This window comes from Lolium rigidum, chromosome 3, assembly GCF_022539505.1.
Source record: "Lolium rigidum isolate FL_2022 chromosome 3, APGP_CSIRO_Lrig_0.1, whole genome shotgun sequence".
Taxonomy (NCBI): domain Eukaryota; kingdom Viridiplantae; phylum Streptophyta; class Magnoliopsida; order Poales; family Poaceae; genus Lolium; species Lolium rigidum.
This window is the reverse complement of record NC_061510.1, coordinates 63,439,578-63,459,344: the sequence shown is the minus strand read 5'-3', so window position 1 is coordinate 63,459,344 and position 19,767 is coordinate 63,439,578. Positions and strand designations below refer to the sequence as shown.

The following is a 19,767-nucleotide window of genomic DNA, read 5'->3' as shown; positions in this document are numbered from 1 at the left end:
CAATTCTTACTTCCTCGAGGTATAAACCTCGGCTTCTGGTCTGACATCCTTCTGAAAGTAGTGTTCAACAATCTTATGAAAATAAGATTGAACTTCCTCTCAGTTCAGACCTTCTTATTCTATCTTGCTCAAAATATTGAGTTATTGTACATCTAACTCAATCTTTACTCCACCCCTTAGAGTTTTCTTATGGTATTCAACTCCTTTTCTTCCAACCCTTGGATTGATGGTTGGAATATTGGTCTAAGTATAGCTTATGGTTTGTATTCTTCTAAGGTCTTGTGAAGAATCCTTGTGGTGTATCCACTCAATTGTGGACATCCAATGTGAATCCTTTGACTAAATGATTATAGATCTAGCTATTTGGCTGACAAGATTTTTATTTGTTCACAAACTTTTGTTACAAATAATTAAATCGTGGACTATTAGTAATACCAACTGATACCAGCTGTGGTTATTATACCAACTGTGGCTATTTGATGTCTAAAAAGGGATTCTATTATAGGTTCTGATCAACTGGACGAGACATCTTCTGCTTTATCTCGCAGTATTGATCCTATACCAATTGTGGTCTTCTGATATCAACTATGGTCTTCTTATATCTGCTATGGTTTCATAGGTCATCTTCCTTCTGTCAGGGTTTATTTTGCAAGAAAACCACTAGCTGACACTATGATTATAGTATCCTAAGTGATTTCCCATGCATTCCCTCTTCTATATTAACTATGGATCTGCTTGAGCTTCACCATAATCATCATATTTCTCACCTTCATGCTTCTTCCGTACTAAAGTACTCCTCTGTTGAGGTAAAGCATGAGTTTTGATTGGTACTTCCTTCTGAATATTGTGGTTGCTTCCCACAACTTTGTTTCCTTTATCTGGTGAACCTTCATATTGTCTTCGGAATCTTCCAGAATTCGTCGCTTCCTCACACGTTTACCATTACCCTCTAGATCTAAAGCATCAAGTAAAGGCTTGATATTGCAACATGCATTTGCATATCAAAGTCAAACTTCATGTATGGATCTAGTCAAACAATGAAAATCCAATAAAATCCAAGAAGATTCAGCTTTGTGCATATAATACACACCATCATAAGCCTGAATATACTAGTTGAGTAAGACATCTCTAAACATCAGGCTGAGATGTGTAGTATATAACACCACATAAGACAGGTTTATATCGTGATACTTAGCACGAATATATTGGATTCTATGATTTGTCTCAACTTTTACCTTAATTGCACAATTGCAATGAGATAAACTTGAAACAAAGTTGTCTAGGATAGTTAAGGTTAACCTAATTTTCTTTGGAAGTTCTAACAAAGTATTATACCATATATAAGTGCTATTGAGGACTATTTTTTATGTTACCACTAGTTATAATATGGTTACTCTAAATACATATTTATTAGGATATAGTTCCTATACTTCTAAGTGTTTCTACCATAAACATATGGTCTTGATGGGCTTGGCACACTTCCCATTGTTTTGGAACACAATTCTTGTACTTATTGTTTTGCACTTGGCTTCTTATTGTACTCCTCTCAATTAATTGTGAGGTTCTAATCCATCACATAATGATTCTCCGGTGAATCTTATATGATTAGCAACTCTACCATATAAGTAGACAAATTTTATTCCAATCACTCTTCCTTACCTCCCATGATTGACTCATCATGGTCTATACTACTTCATATAACTCATATTTATCACTTACTATCAGTGGTTTTACAAGCTTGGATAATTTACTTACCCATTACTTGTATCAGTTTACACCTTCTAGTAGGCTATCTTTCTTATCTTTGTTACTTGATATCACTTCTATTACAGGTCTGAATAACTTTTACTTAACCATAATATGTGTTGGTATACATCTTCCACTAGGATATCTTCCTTATGGTTGTATCCTCTCTTTGGACTACCATGTATTGTATACCAACAGTGATCTACTAATCTATTGTTTTAAGGATTTAATGATGTACTACATGTTTCGGATTAGCTAACTAACTTTACTTAGGAAAGATAGATAAAAAGGTTGACTCAAGTGTGTCAGGATTATTCTCAAGTGAATATCCATCTCAAGTCATAAGAAGTATTTGGTTTACCTAGGACAACTTCCTATAGACGCTACCAATCCTATAGGTCTCCTTTAAAGGGTTTTAATCCTAGGGTCAAAGCATTTGCTACGATACCAAGCTGTGGTGACCCGGCATACCTCTGCATGGTGTAGTATGCAAGTCTGATATAACACCAATGAAACACCGTTCCACTAGTATTATATCGCTCGAGTGGTACAACGAAACATATGCGGGTCCAAGGCATGTCTATAGAATTACAACAATGACTCTATTACATAAGATCATCACGACCTCCTACTTTACAATGAGGTAAAAGCTGCAAATAAACTCCAGAAGAACGACTCGTAGTCTAGTCTTATCACGAACTCTATTTGTAGAGTATTTAACTAACTCTAGAGGCTATGAATAGATTCTAGCTAAATAGGAGCTAGGTTTAGGAAACTAGTTCCTTTCTATTGCTAAGCTAGGTTTGATCCTTGTTGGAGGTAGTGTTTGACTCTTCTGTCAGGTTCCTGTCGCTTGAAGTATTTGTTGATCCTTCGGTCTTCGAGTTGCACTGTAGATCCTCCTTCGATGCCTCCATATCTAAGCAGGGGATTTAAGAGTGGGATGAGTACGAGCGTACTCAACAAGTTCATTATAGGAAAGAGGTGTTTAATGCACTAGCTACGGCATTAGACCGGAAAGTCTAATACCAATGCAAGTTTTCATAACCATTTCTTCAAAAGGTTGCTTTTATTCGGAAGAACTATGTCCGTCGGCCTTCACCGGTTTACTAGAACTTCATGGAGCTCCTTTCCGGCCGCGTTCGCAGTTCCATATCCCGGAACGAGGAGTGACGAGTCACGGTTCTTTACACTCGCAGAGGTGTGTTGCTTTACCCATAAGAGATCTTAACCTTGGTGCCAACCGAGCCGCGAGCTCGTCCACACTTCCTATGGTGTGAGGCCCGGTATAAGGTCTAGCCAATCATGTTCCTCCGCTACCTCGAACACCCACCCTTTGTTGCATGCCCCGACCCCGGGTCCTCGCCGGTCCCATTATTCCCATATATTTCGGGGTGGACCCCGACCACGACGACGATCCGGGATCGAACCAAACTCCTTCGCCGGTAGGCTGCAACCCATCATAGACCGCAATACCGTGGGGACTTAGGACTCCCCAGCCTCACCGGCTTGCTCCTTCGGGCGACAAGTGTACTACGGACTATGCCGTGGGGACTTAGGACTCCCCGAGCCTCACCAGCTTGCCCCCTTGGATTACAAGTGTACTACGGTAAAGCGCATCCGTTGATGAACGAGAGGTGGAAACACTTTTGACTACTCCGTCCCACTCCGGATCTTATGGTTAACACGGGTATTACGGCACAAGAATCACTGGCGACATTTGTTGTTTAATCCTAGATGGATATAAACCCGTGCAATGGAACCTCCACCATATCAACACAATCCATGGTTCCATTGCCCACCACATAGTCATATTCATAGTTATGAAAGTAGTGGTTTTGATTTTATGCAATAGTGATAACCATAATACTTTGCAAGTAATTTGATAGAAATACTCAAATGACATGAGCAAGTGATGAACTTGCCTTTCTTGACTGCAAGATTATGCGAGGCAAGGTCTTCGATACGTAGTAACTCCAAATTCTGAAATAGCATCATCGTCCGGTAAGGACGATGTTTAAAAGATTGGCAAGGATGCAATAATGCATAATTATGAGATGCAATCGCTCTAAGCGTAACCTAACCCCGATGATTTAGGATTAGTGAGTTGTAATGATTAGTTCAGGGTGTGTTGCACTTTTAGGGTGGTTCAAAGATTCACAAACAAGGTTCTTATTAAGAATTGGTTGCTTGTTATCATAAACAGAGTCTTTGTAATAAATAATAATAACTATAATAACACATAGCATTAACAATTGGTATAATCTTAACATGTAGTGAATAGTGGTTGGTTTTAGCACTATATGGCATAGTTAATGATTAATTATCATATACTTCAAAAGAATAACTTTTGAAGAACATGTTCTTTGATAAAGAACAAGTATGATAATTAGGTTGGGTTTCTATAGTTGACTATGGTTTCGGGTAGTTGCTGGAGTAAATCTTAGATGGATCCCAAAAGTTGGATTCATCAACACCTAGAGCTTGTAAGGTTAAGATAAGCCTAGGTATCCTAAGCAATTCATTATACATGGTTGTTGTCAATGTTGGTTTATCTTGCTAGTGATAGCTGGCTAGGGTTTATAGGTCCTTATAAGCAGGGTTGATGATGATTCCTTATTTTCTTCAAAAGAATAACTTTTGAAGAACATACTTCTTAAGTAATAAGAAGTATATCAGTTAGGGTTGAGGTGGTTTAGGTTTTACTATTGGTTCTATTAAGTAAGGAATATTTGGCTCCTAAATAGGATGGTGGATAAGTATACAACACTAATAATGTTTAGTGGAGTATGGTTATGGAATGCTCAAGATTTGGTATGATTGCTCCTAATGTTCATCACATTGGTGTGCTGATAAATATGGATATTTAAAGTTGTTGCCTCTAAGTATAGGAACTAGGGTTGGTCCTATTTGATCATCTAGGTTGGATAGGTATGCCTACATGGACTACCAAATTATTGATAATAGGGCTCCTACAATTTTATGTGGCATGGCAAGTATGTAATTGCTATTATGGTTCTATGTATGAAAATTAGAACACCAAGATTATATGAGAGGATCTAGGGTTTAGGTTTTAGAAGTAAATTAGGTTTCAAAAGAATTAGTGGAGCTATGGTTCCAATTTGGATTAGGGTTTTAGAATTACACATGAAATGATAAGTTCCTAGTTTTCTACCATATGGAACTAGGGTTTACTATTTACCATGTAGTTCTATGATTAATAACTTCAATTTAAAGTTGAAGTTATTAGTAACTTGTAAATAGATAAAATAATATTGAATTTGGCATTTTTCTATTTTAGAACAATTAATAATTAGGTCAATTAGGTTTAAATCCTTCTAATAAGGATTTAACAAAATAATAAATAAAGAAAATTAGTTTTAATGTTTTCTTTATTTAATTACTGGTTTTTATTTAATTTTGGAAATTTTTACTAATTATTGAATTTTAATTTAATTTAGAATTAAAATTAAAAGATTAAATAATCAGTATTTAATAATTGAATTTTTATTAAAAATAAAAATTTCATTTTATATTTTTATTGGATAGAGTTTACTTTTCTAAAAAATTTGATATATTATTTACCTTTTTCTGATTTATAATGTATTTTATATGAATTTGCAAAGTTTCAGATATTTTCTGGTATTTTAAATAATTAGAAAATGCTAAGCTGTACCGGGCTAGATCTAACCACACCCATCGACTAGTGGGTCCAGCGCTACGTGGACTGCCACGCAAGCGGCGACCAAGTCAATGGCCATCGACCCCACCGGCCACGTCATCTCGCCGGAGAGGTCTCCCGGCGATCGACGCAACGCTGATTTTTGGCCAGCTGGGATGCGCGATTAGCAATTTCCGGACCCCCTCTACCCGCTGAGTCCGAGGGTGTGGTTTGTTGCTCGAATAGACCACCGGAGCATCGCCGGAGTTCATGTCTGCGGCGCACAACTCCGGCGAGGTATCGAATCGGATGCTATGGTAGATAAAAACGCACATTTAAGGGTTCTCTGAGTGCGTACACTCACCGTGGTTCCGTTCGGATGGTCAGCGAGGTCGGGGAAGGTCGGAGACGATGGCGATTTTGAGATCGCCGGTGAACCCGAGTGAAAGGGAACGGTTGATGTTGCCTGATTGAGCACGCCCTCTCCCGATTCCTTCTACTAGAACGATCCTCACACTTATGCGCTTCTCGTGGACTACCTCAGGGTTCAAGGGGTGGCCTCCTCCGACGGTGGCGTCATGAACACCGGCGACAGAGCATGGCTGTTTGCGGGGAATAGAGAGGGATTGAGAGGGAATGGGTGAGCCTCGAAGTTCTAGGGTTTCTAGGTCGAGCTCCTGGCACGTTTATATGCCTTGACAAGGACGGAATCGTCCTCGCCACCACCGGCGACGGCCCAGATATATCGATGATGTCGGCGAGGTTTTGGGCACGAATCCCTTCGTGTTTGGATATTCTCGGATGCGGTGGTTCTTGTATGCGCTGTTGAACGGTTCCCTGGCGTCCGTGCTCGTCTTGATCGACAACGGTGAGGTGGCCGGCGAAGTCCTGCACGTCTACACCGTGTCGACCATGCGTAGGAGGAAGACAACGCCCCTCCTGCGAATCGGTACGGTGGGCTGCTTTGGGTCCTAATAGATGGGCTGGTCCTAGGCTGCTTGATGGGCTGTGGTGTTGGGCTACGAACTGGGCTCCTTCTGGACTGCGCGGCCAGGTAAGGTCCAGGTGGTTTTTCTCCTCTTTTCTTTTTCTTTTCTATTTTTTTCTTTTGTAAATTTTCTATTTTAATTCATATTTGAATTCAATTCTATTTGCAGGTATTTGTAATTATGCTATTTCATTCAAGTTTTAGTATACTGACTATTGTTTCACTATTCAATTTGAATTCACATTTTATACTAGATTATTTGCATATTTGTGAACTTATTCAAAATAGCAAATAGACATGAGTTGTTATTTTCACTTCAATTTCCTTTTTGTTTTGAATTCCTATTCAATTTAGAAATATAAGAGTTGATACCTTCTTCTCAAGGTATTTCTGAAGTTGTTATTATGTCTTAGTTCCTATTTGAGAAGTTAATCACTTGCATGTTAGTTTCATGGGAGCAACATTTTATTAAGGTTTTGTAGGTTTGATGATAACCCATATTCATTAGCATTTGTGTTATGATCTATTAACACTTTGAATTATCTAGAGTAGATATTACTCTCCTCAAGGTTGGGTCTTAATTTATAGGGATAAGTGGTTGATAACCACCCATGAGTTTAGTTATAGGACTTAGCATTAGGTGGCTCTTTGTTTTATAAATGGAGCATATGATTTGATTAATGAACCATTAGGGTTCAAATGATAATTACCTAATGACACATGGGTTGAATCTTAATTATGGCCTAGGTTTTTAGTTGTGATCACCCAAGTGATGCACAAACTAATATTGGGATATAGGTTAGGGTTTTACTTGTGATCATCAAATAATTCACAAGTTAGTTTGAGACATGGGGTTAGATTCTATATGGAATTTAGTACCACATTACTTTAGCGAGGGTTGCTCTTCCCCACTTCTCATAGGATGATTTAATCCAAGATCATTTGGATTGTTATAGGGTTTAACCATACAAGGTTTGTTGCTATTCGGTGGTTTCTCCAATTAATATATTGAAAATGGTTTTAGAGTTTATACTTGTGATCCCCATGGGATGCACAAACTAGGGTTGAGATATAATGCTAGGTTGTAGAGATGAGATGACACCATGTTGTATTGGCTAGGTTTACTCCCCAGTTCATGATAAAATGGTTACTTGATTATTATTTCATGTGCTCCTTTAGTTACTAAGGATATGAGAGTTGGTTTTATCTTATACACATAGATTTCTATTATATCCTTAATCTATTGTTAAAGCAACTAAAGTTGTTATAGTTCTTTTTATAGTTAACTTTAGTCATGTTGATGGATGGTTTCTCACCATATTAAGTATGGGGTTTTACTCTAAGGTTCTCTTTTGTTTATTAGGTGAAGAATAAGTGGAATGTAGATGTGGGGGAATTCTACTTATGATCACCAAGTGGTTCACAAGTTAAGGTTGGGATATAAGCCTAGGGTTTATGGTGTACTCACAAGATCTCTTTAGGTATGAAAGATTAAGTCTCTACCTAGAGGGCTTAGTTGAATTAATCTCTACTTTACTTCACCTATTCATGGATATAGTCTTGTTCCATTTGATATTAGGTTATCTCACCATTCCAAGAGGAAATGGTTTACAACCTAATACTTTGGTTCAATGGTTGTCCTGGATTCTTAGATAGGTAAAGCTAGGTTTAATATGAATGGTCTCTCTCATTTGGGAAGGCTTGAATAATACTCTAGGTTCCTCTTGAAGATAATGTTGTGATCATATGGATATTTATATCCAAGATTTAGCTACGAGTTTGTCATTGCTTCTCTAATAAATAAAATAGGACTCTCTCACCTCTCTAGGTTTGATGTATAATAACTTGGAATAGAGAGAAATATCTATTTCTAGATTTGATCTCCTTGTCTTACTTCCAAGAATGAAATAATATGAATACCATGGGTTCAGGGTAGGATCATGGATTTGTTTAAGACATGGAAAAGATAAGTGAAGAATAGTTTCTCCAATTTTATTGTTACTTGGTTTGTAATTGAGTAGATGTTCATATGCTATGGCAAGGATTGCCATATTATAATATTTTATAAGATCAACTAATTGATCATTGAGTAAAGTGTGGTTGTGTTAATTATTAGTTCCATTTGATCTAACCTCTTAGATCAAATTATCTCTACCCAAAACAAGGTTTTAGCAAAGTCACATTGAGGTTTGTAGCGCTTGACTTGATGAGCTACTTCAATTCCACCAAGGTCAAGTGAAACTTCGATTCATCGTGATTGTTTTACTTTAAAGCGCGAAAATTCCCCAGATTTTCTATGCATGAATGCAATGCACACATCTGTTTCCTCTAATTTTGTAACCCCATTACCTGGGATATTACAAGAACATTGGGCCGCTAACTAAAGCCATGATCCATGGTGGAAGTTTCAGTTTTGGACATATATCCTCAATCTCATATGAGAAAAATAATTGTTGCTACATGCTTATGCATAAAAGAGGAGTCCACTATCTGTGTTGTCTATGTTGTCCCGGTATGGATGTCTAAGTTGAGAATAATCAATAGCGAGAAATCTAATGCGAGCTTTCTCCTTAGACCTTTGTACGAGCGGCATAGAGGTACCCCTTTGTGACACTTGGTTAAAACATGTGCATTGCGATGATCCCGGTAGTCCAAGCTAATTAGGACAAGGTGCGGGCACTATTAGTATACTATGCATGAGGCTTGCAACTTGTAAGATATAATTTACATGATACATATGCTTTATTACTACCGTTGACAAAATTGTTTCTTGTTTTCAAAATCAAAGCTCTAGCACAAATATAGCAATCGATGCTTTCCTCTTTGAAGGACCATTCTTTTACTTTTATGTTGAGTCAGTTCACCTATCTCTCTCCACCTCAAGAAGCAAACACTTGTGTGAAGCTGTGCATTGATTCCTACATATTTGCATATTGCACTTATTATATTACTCTATGTTGACAATATCCATGAGATATACATGTTACAAGTTGAAAGCAACCGCTGAAACTTAATCTTCCTTTGTGTTGCTTCAATGCTTCTACTATGAATTATTGCTTTATGAGTTAACTCTTATGCAAGACTTATTGATGCTTGTCTTGAAGTACTATTCATGAAAAGTCTTTGCTATATGATTCACTTGTTTACTCATGTCATTTACATTGTTTTGATCGCTGCATTCACTACATATGCTTTACAAATAGTATGATCAAGGTTATGATGGCATGTCACTCCGGAAATTATCTTTGTTTATCGTTTACTCCGCTCGGGACGAGCAGGAACTAAGCTTGGGGATGCTGATACGTCTCCGACGTATCGATAATTTCTTATGTTCCATGCCACAATATTGATGATATCTACATGTTTTATGCACACTTTATGTCATATTCGTGCATTTTCTGGAACTAACCTATTAACAAGATGCCGAAGTGCCAGTTGTTGTTTTCTGCTGTTTTTGGTTTTAGAAATCCTAGTAAGGAAATATTCTCGGAATTGGACGAAATCAACGCCTGGGGTCCTATTTTGCCACGAAGCTTCCGGAAGACCGAAGAGGAGACGAAGTGGGGCCACGAGGTGGCCAAACCATAGGGCGGCGCGGCCCAAGCCTCGGCCGCGCCGACCTATGGTGTGGGCCCCTCGTGACGCCCCTTGACCTGCCCTTCCGCCTACAAATAGCCTTCGTCGCGAAACCCCCAGCATCGAGAGCCACGATACGGAAAACCTTCCGCAGACGCCGCCGCCGCCAATCCCATCTCGGGGGATTCAGGAGATCGCCTCCGGCACCTGCCTGGAGAGGGGAATCATCTCCCGGAGGACTCTACGCCGCCATGGTCGCCTCCGGAGTGATGAGTGAGTAGTCTACCCCTGGACCATGGGTCCATAGCAGTAGCTAGATGGTTGTCTTCTCCTCATTGTGCTTAATTGTCGGGTCTTGTGAGCTGCCGAACATGATCAAGATCATCTATCTGTAATTCTATATGTTGTGTTTGTTGGGATCCGATGAATAGAGAATACTTGTTATGTTGATTATCAATTTATATCTATGTGTTGTTTATGATCTTGCATGCTCTCCAGTTACTAGTAGATGCTCCGGCCAAGTAGATGCTTGTAACTCCAAGAGGGAGTATTTATGCTCGATAGTGGGTTCATGTCTCCGTGAATCTGGGAAGTGACGATAAATCTCTAAGATTATGGATGTGTTGTTGCCACTAGGGATAAAACATTGGTGCTATGTTCGAGGATGTAGTTACTGATTACATTACGCGCAATACTTAATGCAATTGTCTCGTTGTTAGCAACTTAATACCGGAGGGGTTCGGATGATAAACTCGAAGGTGGACTTTTTAGGCATAGATGCATGCTTGGATAGCGGTCTATGTACTTTGTCGTAATGCCCAATTAAATCTCACAATACTCATCATAATATGTATGTGCATGGTCATGCCCTCTCTATTTGTCAATTGCCCAACTCGTAATTTGTTCACCCAACATGCTCGTTTATCTTATGGGAGAGACACCTCTAGTGAACTCGTGGACCCCGGTCCAATTCTCTTTATCGAAATACAATCTATCGCAATACTTGTTCTACCTGTTTTCGCAAACAATCATCTTCCACACTATACATCTAATCCTTTGTTACGAGCAAGCCGGTGAGATTGACAACCTCGCTGTTACGTTGGGGCAAAGTACTTGGTTTGTGTTGTGCGGGTTCCACGTTGGCGCCGGAATCCCTGGTGTTGCGCCGCACTACATCTCGCCGCCATCAACCTTCAACGTGCTTCTTGGCTCCTACTGGTTCGATAAACCTTGGTTTCATACTGAGGGAAAACTTGCCGCTGTACGCATCACACCTTCCTCTTGGGGTTCCCAACGGACGTGTGCTGTACACGCCATCACCGGCCAAGGCAGCAGCCAGGCGGCTTCGGCGCCGCCGCAGTTCGACGACGACGGCTCCGACGACGATGGCGGCGACTACACGGTGTTCTACCGCCATTTCGGCATGTAGAGCGCCGTGTTTTTATATTTACAGTTGTATTCCCCTAGCCGAATTCGAAATATAGTCGAATTCGGCCTCTATGTATGAACTTCGCCCTCTATATACTAAATATCATTAAATTTAGTCTAAATTCGACCGTTTTATACCGTAGTTTGTCAAGTTTCCGTTTTTTCAAATTTAGATCGCCGTCTTCGCCTGAGATCGCGGCTGGGAAACTACTCCTCCCCACGCTAAATTTACGTCCAATCCGGACGTAAATTTCCCCGAATTTCGGCGTGGGGAGGGCAAACGAGTGGAGATGCTCTAACAAAAGGCCAACGCCATTTGGATTGTACTCCTTGGTACTCCTTGGTAACACCTTTTACTACACCACATTTTCACACATTGGATGTTTTAAGCCTAGTGGCACTCTTTTTTTCAGATGCTAGTGGCACTCTCTGATCATCACACGAAAGAAGCAAAACACGTCCGAACCGAACTCGACTCATTGCCGGTTGCGAGCCTGCCAACAGGCCCAGATCATAGATCGGTCGTCCTCCTGAATTCCTGAAACAAACACACATCTGTTCCCTGACGACGCTGCCGCGCCTGAGAGCCGCCACGCCGCGGGCAACCCGCCCCCCGCACCGCCACACCGCGCGCAAGCCGGTAAGAGGGCGACGAAGGATCAGCAGGTCCCGCAGCGCGGCGCGCGACCCGGCAAGGGGAGCAGCAGCCACCAGGCCGGTGACCGCGAGCAGCGGCTGCCGGAGCGTGGGGCTCTGCAAACCGCACGAGGTCAGCAAGTTGCCCCCCCTCCCCCTTCGGCTTTTACTGTATTTATTTTCCAATTTGGTGAGATTTGATTTTGATCTGATAGCCTGTCAGAAACTTCATACTAGTCAGTTAATAGTTGCAGCACGTTTTGCTTCTAACATGTTTATCCATCTAAACCCAACCCATATTTGGAGTATGGCAAATACTCAAATGGGCTGCAACCGTAAATTTCATTCAGATTTCTAAAACAAACTCGAGTCACAGTCCTTGGAAGGAAGCAGCGGTTATGGAGGGACTTTGCACATGGTGGCACCTCGAATTCTCTGTATATCGACTGCATTCTTTAGATAACACAGCTTGCATTACATGTCGCACGGGTAGGGACTGTCTGGTGGACATGTCTACCTAACTGTCTGGTCGATATGGATTTGTTGATTGTATTAGATAATAGGTAATTCATTCATCTTTACTTCCTGGAGTACCCAGGTACTAGTGATGCTAATTGCTACAGAGTTGTGTAGTTGTGACTTATCTAGTTTATTGAGTATGAATGTTATTTCTAATAGCTTACAATTTTTTCATGTGTTTTTCCTTATTTTGCTATATCGTGAGCATGAGACTCGAGCACCATACTAGATGCTATGTACTTTTGATATGTTTATTTCACAGCTTGATAGTAGCACACCTGGTGAAAACCGGGTACCGATTCTCGTTTATTTCTGGATGTGCTTTGTTGATAAATTTATGTTGTATGGAGGATAGCTTCTAGCTTGATTTAGAATGTTCATCTAATAGGGCAAGCTATCTGCAGGAAGCAGTGTAAAGTTGTTTGGTGATAATGGAACCAAAGCATTCTGCCGAAATGTCCAGGTACGACATCTTGACCGTCCTTTAGCAGCAAATGCATCGTAAGGATTTCGATTCATTGTATAACAGAAACGATCTGCAGGCATTTGGACAAGCAAAATCATGCCCTAATGGAAACATACCGAGCAATGTCCCATGAGTTGCATAAACTACAAGTGAGCCTCAGATACCACTATGCTTTTATTTTAAGTAAAATTTTGTACTGATCAATTGCTCTTATTTTATATTTATATATAGGTTGAAGAGGAAACAATCATGCAGAAGTTATATGAGCTGATGTCTGTGGAAGGGCTTCTTCCAAAGGTACATCACTGGTGCTATTGTTCTGAATTTGGACTGTTTTGTTGGAGCTGTTGAGCATAGTATCATTTACCATTAAACCTGTGAATTTTATGTATATACAGTACAATAGAGGGCTCAGCCAACAGTTGAAGTTTCACTAATTACTGAAATATACAGTGCAGAATATAGATGATAAATTGAGAAGAGAATGAGGAATGTGATGTTAGGACGAAATAACCTGTTATACTCCTCAGATTTCGCTGTTACAGTTACTTATTTCTCTATATTGGTTGAGCCTTTTTATCGTGAGTTGGAAAACTAACTAGCAGAACAACATTCTTTTGTAAGTACGGGTCATCTGAAAAAAAATTAGAATCTATTATTACTGAACATTAAATGATATAACTGACTGAACTAGAATTGCTATCAGCCACTTTTTTGAGTTATGCATCTTCTGTTGTTCAAACAATTTGGCATCCATATCTACAACTAAAAAAATATGCTGGCAGAACTAGCATATTCTCATATGACTTTTCCACGGGTTAAAGCAGAAGTAGTATTTGTTATAAGCCATTCTAAACGTGAGCTGAGCTAATCTTGGAACTCTGTACATGTATGTGTGTTCACTCTGCAAAGAGAATTGCTGTTTGTTAAGAAAATCTCACTTTCTCCACTTATTTCATGCATTCATGAACTTAAAGCCATGAAAAACATGTTTTCACGAATGTTGTTCAATATCTCGTTCTTCTTATTTTTGCTTATTGTGCTCATACTGCTTACTTAGTCCACTTTACCGTCTTTGGCACCTCATACATTAGGCAATCAACTTCATTTCATGCTGCTCTGCCTCATTTAACCTCTCTCCTCATTCTTAATGCAGCGCAAGAAGGAAAGGCAACCAGAGAAAGCAGGGGAATCAACACAGGAAAACGAAGAACAGGAACCATAGAATGTTAACGGTGAATCTGTGATATGATAATACATGTGGTGCAAGTTCGGCTGAGCAGCCATGGCCCAAACCTTGCAAACACTGCTTTTGGATATCCACTCTAATAGACATAGAGTAGAGAAAATGTGTCTCGATTCCCACAGTTGGTGTGCTCTGTAATCGTCCAAACTGCACTGCTGAATCTGACTATTGTTTCGTGAGGATTCGGCAGCTGACTCTAACATGTTATATCTTACATACTTTTGATTCATCTCAACGTTTTGTGTTCTGAGATGGGAATCCTGTCGAGCTAGTAGTTTATTTGTAAATGCTTTGGAAAACTTGGGGCGTGACTAACTAATGAATTTCTTGGATGACTCAATATTAGTATGATCTGGTTTGTTTGAAAGTAGACATCATGTCAAATGTTTAACAGACCAGGACATGCTGTCAAATGTTTAACAGACCAGGGCACACTTTTATCGTTGCTATATTTGCATTTACCTTCACTTGGAGCATGTGACTTCCGAAGTTCCAGAGAGATAGCATTGGCCAATACTCTTTACTGGAAAGCTGATCCAGTGGGTAATCGAAAGTTGTTCTCTGTTAGCCTCTGTAGAGTATGTTAGGCTTCAGCCGTCTCTATGTATGGAATTAACACTAGATGCCTCTGTAGAGTATGTTAGGCTTCAGCCGTCTTTTGTTTAGCTGTGAGAGGGCAAGCGAGGTGTGGCATGAGCTGGGGCTTTTCTCTAAAATAAAACAGTATCTAAGAAACGAACTGTCAGGATCGGTTATTATGGAGCAGATTTTATGTTCAGAAAAGAGGATGCTCGCTGTGTTGAATCAAGTGGGTTTGCAAGAAATAGTGGCTGTTGGCTCTTGGTATATTTGGTGGCAAAGAAGAGAAGTGGTGAAGGGTGAAAAGATAAGCCCGGTTATGAATACAGCTTCCTCAATTAGAGCCTTGACTGCAAATTATGGGGTTGCTTGCGGGCCATCAATAGAAAAAGAGTATGGTTGGGACAGACTGCCTAAAGGGAATTTAAAGTTGAATGTGGATGCTTCGTATTATCCAGATGGCTCGGGTGCGGCGGCTGCTGTGTTACGCAATGATAAGGGAGAAGCGATCGCCGGTATAGCTTGTCCTTTGGGAAATATGCAATCTGCTACATCTGCGGAAGCAATGGCGCTATTTAAGGGTCTCGAATTTTTAGAGAATCTTGGCTGTTATGCTGCTTATATTGAATCTGATTCTACAGAAGCATTGAAGCCTGCAATGGAACTATAGATATTATGGGGCCGTATTCGGCTATTCTAGCTGATTGTTTCCAAAAGGCGAGTTCGATGGAGATGGTGAAATTCAAATACTATAGAAGAGAAGCAAATATGGTGGCACATCATTTGGCAAAAAGGGCTTCTGAGACAAAGAGCAGTATCCACTGGAGGGATCATCCCGCAGATTTTATTTTACCTTTTGTACTTAAAGACTTGACTTTGCTCATTGCGTTGTAATCGTTTCTTTGTGTGGTGACAGCAAGTTCCAGACGCACTCTTTTCCTTCCAGGGTACCGAAGGGGGCTGGAAGGTTTTTAATGAGGCGGCTTGCTTGCCTTAATATATATTATGCTTTCAAAAAAAAAACACTAGATGCATGTTAGCCTTCTGACAGAGCAGCTTCATAGTCACAACGATAATATCAGATTGATCCATAGTCCCTAGTTTGCAACGACCATAACCATGACTATGGGATCCGATAGCCCTATGACTGTGAGACCAACAGGGGGAGGAACCCCTGTGGCATTTTGTTAAGAAGGTGTGTGACACACACGTCCACCCCATGGGTCGAACTCGAGCTGCTTGAGAGGCGCCACTGCGCTCTAATCACTAGGTCAAGAGCGAAAGAATTAGCCATATCTAGCCGGTGTTAGAAACCTAAAACTAAAGCCACACAAGTGGTATTACATGGAAGTATGGCACTCAAGTAAGCCCAAGCAACAACAACTAGCTACTCAATACTTCTTTTGAAACTTCCAGGATTAGGTACTACAACATCAGGCGAAGCCAGGTGAAGCATCATCTTCATCTCAAGAGATCTCCCTAGCATCCACGATCCTCATTGTGTGATTTAATGACTGTGCAGATTCAAAGATGTCAAATGCAGAACTTCATCGTGGACCAAAAGAATTACCTTATGACCATCTTTTTGTAACCTTAAAGAAGAGTGGTCATAACAAATTATTTCGGCTGGAGATTTAATCAACTTTTTCTCAAAACATGCCCTGTTTCGCAATTTTCAAATAGGCCAACACATAGCTGCTAACCCCACAACAGGCACATTAGGCATACTATTTTTTTTTTGCAAATTTTGAAATCCATGAGAAAATTTAAGAGAAATTGCGAGGCCTGTATGGGGCCCAAACATTGACAATACTAAATGCATATTTATCCGTTGGGCGCGAGAAAAATAAATGGTGAATGGTTTCCAACTCCTCATAAAATCTCCACTTTTAAATCACCTTGCAACTCCCTTTTGCTAATATCATCTTTCTGAGATTTAGATGAGGTATTTTTGGGAATAATATTATGTTCATAGATTCTAGGTAGAGTTGTAGCATAAATAATCCCCCCCCCCCCCTAATTTTTCTTTTGTGTACATGGACCGGCTTCTTGGCCGCTTTCGAGAATGAAATAACAAACGGTGGGGTTTTCCCCTTGTCCACCTCGGAAAAAATATTAGTATGTTCATAGATTTTGGCATGAGGCTTGCTCTAATCATGGCTCCAATTACATGGTAAGCTCATCCATGACTGCCTGACCATTACCAGTAGGCACCGGCCAAGCTACTGAAGCTAGTACTCCTTCTGACTGCAGTTTTCCACCGCCATTGCCACATGACGCACTCCGTTTCCCCGAGCAAGAAAGACGCGTAGCGTACGTACGCGCAGGGTATATGATCGATTTGGAATCCGAGACTGTACTGTGCAAAGGAAAAAACGCAACCGCCAAGAAAGAATTAGCTCTCGGGCCCACTTGGCAGCCACACTTTAACTTAACTGAATCCGGTAGCAGACTTGGGGAAGAACACCTTGGGGAAGAACACCCATCGACGGTTTGCGTGTATCAGAGTGAATCCGACTTCGAGCTGAAGTCGCGCTCTCCCTAAGCTATATATATGGTCGCCGATCCATGCCATCTCCACCTTTGCCCATACCATCCCCTCCTCCCTGCTTCCACCATCTCCACCCTGCCCATAGCCAGCCAAGCCGTCCGTCGATCGAGCGCCATGGCCGCCTGCAAGCGTCCTGCCGCCGTCCTCGACGCCGGCCACGCGACGACCACCCAAGGATCATCGGCCGCCTGCAAGAGGAGCCGTCACAGCGTCAGAAGCTCGGATGACTACGAGGAGGTGGCCCGCCTCGGCAAGGGTGGCTTCGGCGTCGTCGTCCAGGCGCGCCACCGCGTCACCGGCAAGACCGTCGCTATCAAGTACGCCGCCGACCTGGAGCAGGAGGCCAGCTTCTTGGCGGCCTGCAGCGGTAACCCGTACGTGGTCGGCTTCGATGGCCTGATGCGCGACCACGCCACCGGCGGTCACTGCCTCGCCATGGAGTACGTGGCCGCGCCGAGCCTCCATGCCTTCTTGTGGGAGAGGCGCCACCACTCGCCTCTGCCGGAATCAAAGGTGCGCGCCTTCATGTGGAAGCTCCTGACCGGGACGAAGATGATGCACGACCGCCACGTGGTCCACCGCGACATCAAGCCGGCCAACATCCTCATCGGCCAAGACGGCGAACTCGTGAAGATGTGCGACCTCGGGCTCGCACTCCACATGTCCGACTCGCCGCCCTACTCCCAGGTCGGCACCGTCCCCTACATGGCGCCAGAGATGCTGCTGCACAAGCCGGATTACGACGCGCTCGTGGACACCTGGTCGCTCGGGTGCGTCATGGCCGAGATGCTCACCGGCAAGATTCTGTTCTACGACGACGACGACGACGACGGCCACCAGGACCAGTTCAACGACACAACCCACATAGTCCAGCTCTGGAGTATCTTCCGAGTGCTCGGCATGCCCGACGACCGGACGTGGCCGGAGTTCAAGTCCCTGCCGCTCACCGCCAAGTTTCAGCAGCTGCTACCTGGAGGGCTCAATCACAACAGGCTGCGGGATATGTTCCCTGAAGAGAGGCTGTCAGAGCAAGGATTCCAGGTGCTGCAAGGGCTTCTCACCTGCAATCCCGACAAGCGACTCACGGCGGCCAAGGCGCTCAAGCACCCATGGTTCACCGCTCCTCGTCCCTCTGTCGCCGCTGCAAAGGTTGAAGCTTTGCCGTTGCGGAGAAAGAAGAGGCCGGGCTTCTTGGTTGCACTAGCGGCGGCATTGAAAGCACAACAGGTGTAAAACTTGAAGTTGTGCTTAGATGATTGATCCATGTAATTCTTTGATCGAGTTGTAAAGAAACGATATGGCTACTTTATGCAGAATAGCATTGTGTTATATTGTACTGTTTATTTGGGAGAAAGTAATAGATCTGCTCTGTTCATGGCCTGAACGTTGTATTGTTCAATTGGGAAATTTAACTTTACTCTTGTGCTTATATGCTCGCATGTCCCCTACATCAAGCCTAGAGAACAAATCATGTCTGCATTATGGCTGTTCACTAGTTTATGCAATCGAAAAGAGAACACTGAAAGAGGCGTTGGAAAACAGAGTATACCCCATAAGGTAGTTTCACTTTTAGCAAGAGAGACCCAGACCATGAGTAGCCTGTAGCCCTGTAGGAGAAGGGTTTGTTGAGATCCTAGGTTCCCATGGTGGTTCTATCCCGTTCATTGGGCCGTTCCGGTCTGCTGACCACTTGCATTATGGCCTGCAGCTCCATCATGTCAAGGGCTTGTGCTTGTATGATCGATCCATGTAATTCCTCGACCGAGTTGTAAAGAAACGATAGACTGTTTTATGCTGAATTGTTTCTTTCCAGAATATGTGTGATTGTACCGTTTAACTGGGAGAAGTTAATAGATCTAGATGTACGTATATACCCTGCGCTGTACCGTTCATAAATATACTCTTGTGTTACTCTTGTATGTTTATACGTATCATTGTCGTTTACTACTTTCTGCAATGGAATTTTTGAAGAGAGCTTGAAAACAGTGGTAGTTTCAGTTGTAGCAACAGAGACCCAGACCATGAGTAGCCTGTAGGAGGAGTGCTTGTAAATATCGCAGATTGACATGGTGGTTCTATTCTATCTCGTTCATATAGGGCCGTCACAGTTTGCAGACTACTTGCAGAGTTGCAGTATAGATCGAACTGTTAATGTTAGCCTGCAGCTCCAGCGCCATGAAACAAAAGGATCATGCAAATGGGCAATGGCCAAGGTTCTGTCGTCAGTCGTCGCCGCCGCCGACAAGGCACATGTTGATATTCTTCACCGGCGCAATCGAATGGCGTTTGCAGATACGCTCGTACTGAAACTATAGCGCAGATTAGCGGGTAAGCAGAGTCTCCATTTTACCCGTGGTTTGCCCCTGGAGAG

General features: G+C 42.0%; 2 protein-coding genes across 5 annotated transcripts; both read left to right on the top strand.

Annotated features, from left to right (window-relative positions):
- Positions 1-12,099: 12,099 nt before the first annotated feature.
- Positions 12,100-14,564, top strand: LOC124696449. 4 transcript variants are annotated; one of them, XM_047229178.1, is made up of 5 exons: positions 12,100-12,168; positions 12,959-13,017; positions 13,097-13,169; positions 13,252-13,317; positions 14,177-14,564. In XM_047229178.1, exons 2-5 carry the CDS (start codon positions 12,986-12,988, stop codon positions 14,243-14,245), a joined length of 240 nt encoding a protein of 79 aa, XP_047085134.1. In that variant the 5' UTR covers positions 12,100-12,168; positions 12,959-12,985; the 3' UTR covers positions 14,246-14,564. The 4 variants fall into 4 exon arrangements, with proteins under 4 accessions (XP_047085134.1, XP_047085133.1, XP_047085135.1 ...); XM_047229177.1 differs by having other exon boundaries at positions 12,124-12,168; positions 12,943-13,017; XM_047229179.1 differs by having other exon boundaries at positions 12,125-12,168; positions 12,966-13,017.
- A 2,946-nt stretch (positions 14,565-17,510) lies between these two features.
- LOC124694930 (putative cyclin-dependent kinase F-2) lies at positions 17,511-18,629 on the top strand. The gene has a single exon (XM_047227850.1). The coding sequence runs from the start codon at positions 17,511-17,513 to the stop codon at positions 18,627-18,629; it is 1,119 nt and encodes a 372-aa protein (XP_047083806.1).
- The last annotated feature ends 1,138 nt before the right edge of the window (positions 18,630-19,767 follow it).

What these genes read in the sequence shown, in the direction of transcription:
- LOC124696449 (XM_047229178.1), top strand. Translation starts at nt 12,986, where the DNA reads ATGGAACCAAAGCATTCTGCCGAAATGTCCAG. An exon ending in ATGAGTTGCATAAACTACAA is followed by an intron (nt 13,170 to 13,251) that starts GTGAGCCTCAGA and finishes ATTTATATATAG; the next exon opens with GTTGAAGAGGAAACAATCAT. An exon ending in TGGAAGGGCTTCTTCCAAAG is followed by an intron (nt 13,318 to 14,176) that starts GTACATCACTGG and finishes TTCTTAATGCAG; the next exon opens with CGCAAGAAGGAAAGGCAACC.
- LOC124694930 (XM_047227850.1), top strand. Translation starts at nt 17,511, where the DNA reads ATGGCCGCCTGCAAGCGTCCTGCCGCCGTCCTCGACGCCGGCCACGCG.